At 45.5% G+C, this 6678-nt stretch overlaps 1 protein-coding gene across 1 annotated transcript in view; it reads right to left on the bottom strand.

Annotated features, from left to right (window-relative positions):
• The window catches only part of WBP2NL (WBP2 N-terminal like), an 8726-nt gene extending 2804 nt beyond the window's left edge, over positions 1-5922 (bottom strand). Inside the window, exons 1-6 of the mRNA XM_014307365.2 lie at positions 5867-5922; positions 3731-3839; positions 3049-3184; positions 1448-1540; positions 470-658; positions 7-107 (exon numbers count right to left, since the gene is read on the bottom strand). Coding sequence (XP_014162840.2) covers positions 7-107; positions 470-658; positions 1448-1540; positions 3049-3184; positions 3731-3839; positions 5867-5907 — 669 coding nt within the window. The 5' untranslated portion in view covers positions 5908-5922. The remainder of the gene's footprint in view (positions 1-6; positions 108-469; positions 659-1447; positions 1541-3048; positions 3185-3730; positions 3840-5866) is intronic.
• Positions 5923-6678: the final 756 nt, after the last annotated feature.

The raw sequence follows: 6678 nt of genomic DNA, 5'->3' as shown, positions 1-6678 counted from the left end.
GCTCACCCAGGCTGGAGGAGCTGAGGATCCTGCAGGAGGTGCCCCAGAGTAGGGTGGTGGGGGCGGCATGTACACGGGGTTCATGTTTGGAAGTGGTGGGTAAATACCTGAAAAACACAACACCAGGTGGGACAGAGAGCTCACAGGCCTGACAGCACATTAGCTGGGACAAGAACAGTGGTAAGGGAAGCTCTCCAGGCTTGGCAGGGATGCAGACAGATTTGATGATTTGCTAATGACTGTCATGTCAGCAGACAATCATTCTCTACCAAGCAGCAGCACAACTTGCAAACCACATTTTCATGTAGCTAGAACTAAAGTGACACATGGCTGTGACCAACAGCATATGACAGATTTCTGCAAGGACAAGGGTCCTTGATGGAGACAAAACTACAGCAACCCCCACTGTACCACTGTCATTTCTTCACAGCTAACATCAGAGCCAGTCAGCACTGCACAGCTTGCAAACCTGGAGTCTGGGCGTAGGGGTAGCCCATGGGCTGTGGAGCCGGTCCGTAGGCGCTCCCTGGAGGCGGTGCATAGGGGTAGGCTCCGTTCGGGGGCGGAGGGGCCGCGTAGCCCCCGGGAACAGGGGCATATCCTCCGGGAACAGGGGCGTATCCATAGCCAGGGCTCTGCAGAGGAACCCCACTGGAAGCTAAGGAACACACGTTTAGTAAGCCAGATATCTTTTCTGAAAACTGTAGAGAATAAAATGAAAGTAGTCCTGTTAATGCAGCACTGTTTCCCCTTATGTAGATTCACTATATAGTCCTGGCATAGTACTGAGCCTGAAAAGCATTAATCACAGAGTGCTGGAGGAAATCAGCTGCAAAAATACAACCTCACAGGTCCCAGTCCCACCACAGAGCTCCCACTGCTTGAATGAAACACCACTCTAAAGCAAGTAGCAGTACAGCGTGCTTTCATTTTTTTAAATATACTTTTGTTCTGAAAACAAGTATATTTTAAAACACACATTTTTTTTAAAAAGAAAACTTCATCAGGAAAAGAGTTCTTGTTCCTCCATTTGAAAATTTTAAAAAGAAATTGTTTTTCAAAACTCATTTTTCCCCTCTCCAAATGTGCACGCTAGCTTTCCCCATCTTAATGCACTAGTTTAGAACTGAGCTGACAGCAGCTAAGTGAAGCAATTTTTCACCATCACATATTTCAACTTTTTTCCAGTAGAAATAAGGCTCTGTAGAAAAATGTGGTCCACCTCAGAAGCCCAAACCCCAGAACATTCTGACTGCACAAAGCACTAAGAAGAAACAAAGCAAAAGGATTGAAAGGGAAACCAAAAGCTCCCCTGAAAAGAGAAAAAAATACTCTGCTGTGGAAGAGAGCCTAGGGTACCCCTCTTCCCATGAAGTTCAGAACAAGCACAATTTGCTTACTAGCTCAGCCAGCCATGGGGGAACCAGAGGATCTGAAAATCCCTTACCACTAGAAGCAGCTTTCATCATCAGCTGTCCAAACTCAATGGCTCCTCCACTGTTGAAAGTCAGTTTAAATGTCCCCTGCCCTTCCCAGCCACCTAGGAGAGAGAATTAGAATTGAATCCAAGCCAGCAAAATTTTATAGTTCAATTATTATTTTATGCTTCAATTATTATTCTGTTTATACTTCAGTTATTATTTTCTTCTTTATTTCAAAACTATTTTGCATCCTAGTACAAGCAGGAGTCATGGCACTGCTATCAGATGTCCCCCAAAATAATATCTCAAGAGAATCAAGAATTTATTGTTCTATCCTTTGAAAGGCACGGTCATGTAGAAGCAGCCTACTCTAGATACAAGGCTGTTTTGTTCTATCCTGAAAGGTTTAATGGAACCTAATAAAGAACAGTGTAAAGATGGAACATTTATTTCACTGAGGATATTAACTGAAAGCCTTCAGATGAAAGCCCTCAAGTTTTATTGATATCCTCAGTGAACTACAGATCAGGATCTGCAAGTCAAGCCAGGATTTAAATCAAATGCAACATCTTTAATCTAACTGACACATAGAAGCTCTGACAGATTGTTAAATGCTGAGGTATAAAAGCAATTTCTCAGGGAAAAAAATCAAGTAGGCAATGTCTTGCAAGGCAAGTAAGAGTGCTTTGTTTTCCTAGGACTTTTTGGGATTTGGTGGATTTTTTTGGTGGAGGGTGCTTTGAGTTTTAGTGTTTTTAACAAAAAATAGGTGTCATTTCAATATAAGATTTATCTTCCTTGTCTAACAATTAAATTAGTATCAAGAGAGATAATCTCTTGGGGACAAAGTAGAAATAAAGTATAGAAATATAACAAAAGAGTCCATCATGGATAAAGTAATTCCTTTGGAGATTCACCTCTATCAAATCACTGTCTTAGTATGACTTCAGCCCAAGAAAGTGGGCTGATCCACAATCCACTTTAAAACATTGTTACAAACAGAAAGCAAAAAGAATAAACACTTCAGATGCCATGAAAATGCACATGAAAGGGCTGAAGAGCGAAGAAATTTGAACCAAAAGCCATGTTTCCAATCCCTGTTTATCTTTTGCAATTCCCCATGTGGTCATAAACACGTCTGTTAAGTGTTACTGTGCCTTCATGATCAAATTGGGATCAAAGCTAAATCACTGATGGACAGCAGACTCCCAGATCCATGCAAACCATACCCAAGGGGCTCCTGACTTCCAAGAAACCAAAAGTGGATGCTATTTCTAATTCTGTGTATCAATAGGGTTAGTAAATGACCAAGGCACCAGTCCATGCTTTCAGGTCAAAGGAAAACAAGCACATCGGGAAAGTGAGTAAACATGATACACAAAGCAAGACAGAAGTTAAAGAATCACACAGAACTCATCCTGGGCAAGTCAGTCCCGGGCCTGAGGGCAGAAGTAACATGGCAGCAGTGCCCTGAAGTGCAGGAGAGGGGAGTGAGCCCAGTGTGGACACACCAGCTATACCACCACAGCTACTCTGCCATTCCTGTGCACATAAGCTGGTCTGGTGCTCAGCAAAAATGGTCTGTGATGCTTGGGAAGAGCTCAATCTGCACAGCACTGGCACGTACCTCCAGCCTCAGCCTGGATTTGCCCCTTGATGTAATTGGCAGAGAAAACGGGCTGCTCGATGGAGCATCCTTTCACCAAATAGAACGGCATCATGAAGGACAGCATAGGATCCTTGCCCTTGGACACAAAGATCATCTGCAAGACAGCAGGGAATGCTTCTGAATTACTTGAGCTCCATAGAGAGAGTGATGATGGAGGTCTCACTGTATCAGCATCCAAAAAGAGGGTGACTTCACCTCTAGTATGAGTATGCATTGAATTATTTCATAGCTTTAACACTGGGGATCCCCAACAGAATTGATGGCACATGGTTCACTGACCTGAAGCATGTACAATCCAATATAATAAACCACCTAAATCACACCTGTACATTTACTGAGTTTACTGCTCTGATTTTTAAGGATAATCTATGAGAGTCTGCAAAGAAAGCATCATTGACTGACACACTGTATTAAATATATTCTCTAGACAGTGATTTCCAGGACTGCATGTGCTTTTATAGGTGATTGGGATTGTGGCATAGGTATGGACTATCCCATTTCCACCTTTCCTTCTCCTGTGTAGAGCTGTCAGTGGTCCCTTCCACAACAAAAATCCCTTCTTCTATCATCAACTAGGTTTCTGGTTTAAAGTTTACAAGATGCCTTGAGAAAGAAGCAACCCTGCTGGCATCAGACTTACCCTGTAAGGGGTGAGATACAGCATTCCTTTTTTGGTGCCTTTGAAGATTTCAGGCTTGCCTGTCACGTCACTGAAGGAGAGCTCCACATCTTTGCACTGTTTGAGGACACTGCAGGAAGAAATCAGACGGATTGGAGAGACAAACTTGGTGACAGCTCTGACACATACCCTCATCACACAGGGCAGGGAAGAGCACAGCAGAACTCTGAGTATTATCCTGAAGTCCTGCTATGGGCTCCACCATTTTGACTTTAAACAGAGAGGGATGATTTATGCAGACTGGAAGAATCCATCCTCTCATCTCAGACAAGCCCTGCCCCTCCTTCAACAAGGGCACCTTTAATATAGAGGGGGGTCTCTGTCTCCAAAGGTGTCAGACTGAGGAATTCCACTCTACACACCAAGACCCTCAGCCCAAAGATCAGGGCACAGAAAGGGCTGAGGTGTCAGAAACCATCCCCTTGATGCCAAGGTGTAATCTCAGAGCATTCCTCCCTCCCCAGCCCATGCTCAAATCAAGCCCACTGCACTGGAAAACAGCACTGCTGTGACACCACAGCCACTGCGCAAACTGAGGAAGTGGCTGCACTGAAAGCCTCAGTGCTGACCCTGCCTGACTTGAGCAAGCTTTTGTAGTAAACAGTACCACGTTAAGGAATGGAGCAATGAGTCAGCAGGGTCAGCAATAAAGATATTATCATTGGAGATCTACGGGAACATTAGCAGAGTTTCCCAATGACACAAACCCAGATGAGGATTGTGAATGCTGCAGGGTCAGGGCTATAGAGCTGCATGAAAAATTAAATATATTTTCAAAAAAAATGAGTTATCTTGGGAAAGCATGTCACTGAGTCTATGGTGCAGATCTAAACATACCACATAGTAAGAAAATCTGCAGAATAAACAAAGGAACCTTGAGGGTGATGAACCTTCAGCGTGTTACAGTGGCAGAAGACTCCAAGGTGTTTTATGGTTCAAGAGCATGACAAAGTGACAAAACCCTAAACAAACACAAGCCTGAATGGGCTGGATCTAAAATAACCCTTATGAATTCTACTCAGCATACTGTAGAAGTCAAATAAAGTCAGGAAACTGCGCAATTATTTGGGGAAGGGAGGAATCTTCAGGGCCACCATATGGAAAAACCACCAAAAGCTCTATAGTCTCAGGTAGCTTGCTCTTTAGGGAAGAGAAGAACACTGTAGATGTATATGAAAAATGCAGCTACCCAAGAATAAAGATGTTGAAAAGTCTAGCTTTGATGAGAAAAAACAACCTGACCAAGAAATCCTACTGGGACATTACTTCACAGCTGAGCCAGATGGAGATTCTCAGACTGGCTGGAAGGGACAGATTCATGAGACAGCAGAGCTCTTTCCATTTCCAAAATGCAAGGGGGAAACACATATTCTAAGCTAAATACAACCAACTTTTTGACAGCTTTAATCTTACCAGAACACTCCCTCAATCATGTCTTGTAGCAGCATTTCACATAATTTTGCCTCACTGGGAAGAATTTCTATGCAGTCATTGAAATGTTTACTGCTTTGCAGCTACTCACACAAGCAAATAACATGCAGCCACACCACGGAGAGTAATGAGGCTGCTGAAACAGTCTGCACCTCCCTGCCTGTCCAGGGCTGTCACAGAGGCCGTGCACCCTGTGGAGCCACACTGCCCTCACTTGTGACTGAGCAGCACCTCAAAGAATGTATGGTTTTATGATCTCAAGCTAATGTTAAGGCTTGGAAGGGACCTTAAAGATTACCTGGTCCCAACCTCCCTGCCATGGTCACCTTCCAGTTTGCTCAAGGCATTATCCAATCCAGCTTTGAACACTGCCAAGGCTGGGGCATCCACAGCTCATCTGGGCAACCCGTTCCAGTGCCTCACCACCCTCAGAGTAAAGAATTTCTTCCTAATGTTTAGCCTAAATGTCCCCTCTTTCAGCTTGTACCCCTTCCTCCTTGTCCTAGCACTGCAGCTCCTGTCCAGTCCCTCTGTGCCTTCCCTGTGGGTCTTGTTCAGATACTGGAAGGTTGCAGTGCAGTCTCCACCCAACTTTCTCTTCTCCAGGCTGAACAGCCCCAGTGTTCTCAGCTTGCCTTCATAGAGGAAGTGCTTCATTCCTCTTACCAACTTTGCGGCCTCCTCTGGACTTGCTCCAACAGTTTCATATCCTTCTTCTGCTGGGGACCCCAGAGCTGGATGCAGCACTGCAGGTGAGGTCACACCAGAGGGGAATACAGAGGTAGAACCACCTCCCTTGACCATCTGCCCACGCTGGTTTTGGTGCAGCCCAGGATTCAAAGGATAGAGAAATCTCCTTTAACATGAACTCAACATGTCAGAGGACCCTCCTGACTGAAGTATTAGGAGTCATCTCCAAACTCAACACAAGATGGAGCATATTGTTCGAGTGTAATTTTCCTATTGATCACCAGACCCAAACCAACTCCTTTGATCCTTTTACTTCGATCCTTTACTGGGCCTCGGGTTTCTAGGATTTCTCGTGCCAGGATGCTGGGAGCACCCAGCAGGACCGACCTGAAGCCCAAGTCTGTTCAGCTGGTCGGTCAATCCCCGCTCAGGGCGAGGGCAGGCCTCGAGCAGCCGGCTGTGCTTCCATGGAGAGGCGCTTCTCCCGCAGAGGAACTCTGAATTCAAGTTCCTCACTTACGAATTCAAGTGACCAAGACTCCCACCTTAAACAGTCTCTGCCTCTCTGCCGTCACTAAGTGCATGACCTTACAAACCCCAACTCCGTGACTTTTACAAGCGATGGTAGGCGCAGTCTTCACCCAGGATACCAGCTGGAGCGGCTTTAAGGACCCCCGAGCTTCCGCGGTGAAGTCGGGGCAGGTGTTTCGACTTCAGCCAAGCCTGCTCCCCACTGACCGCCCCAGCCCGCCCCCGCCCTGCCAGGGAGCCCTTCAGAAACGCAGACG

The sequence above is a fragment of the Geospiza fortis genome, unplaced genomic scaffold (assembly GCF_000277835.1).
Source record: "Geospiza fortis unplaced genomic scaffold, GeoFor_1.0 scaffold173, whole genome shotgun sequence".
Lineage (NCBI taxonomy): Eukaryota > Metazoa > Chordata > Aves > Passeriformes > Thraupidae > Geospiza > Geospiza fortis.
This window is presented reverse-complemented; position numbering and strand designations above follow the sequence as displayed.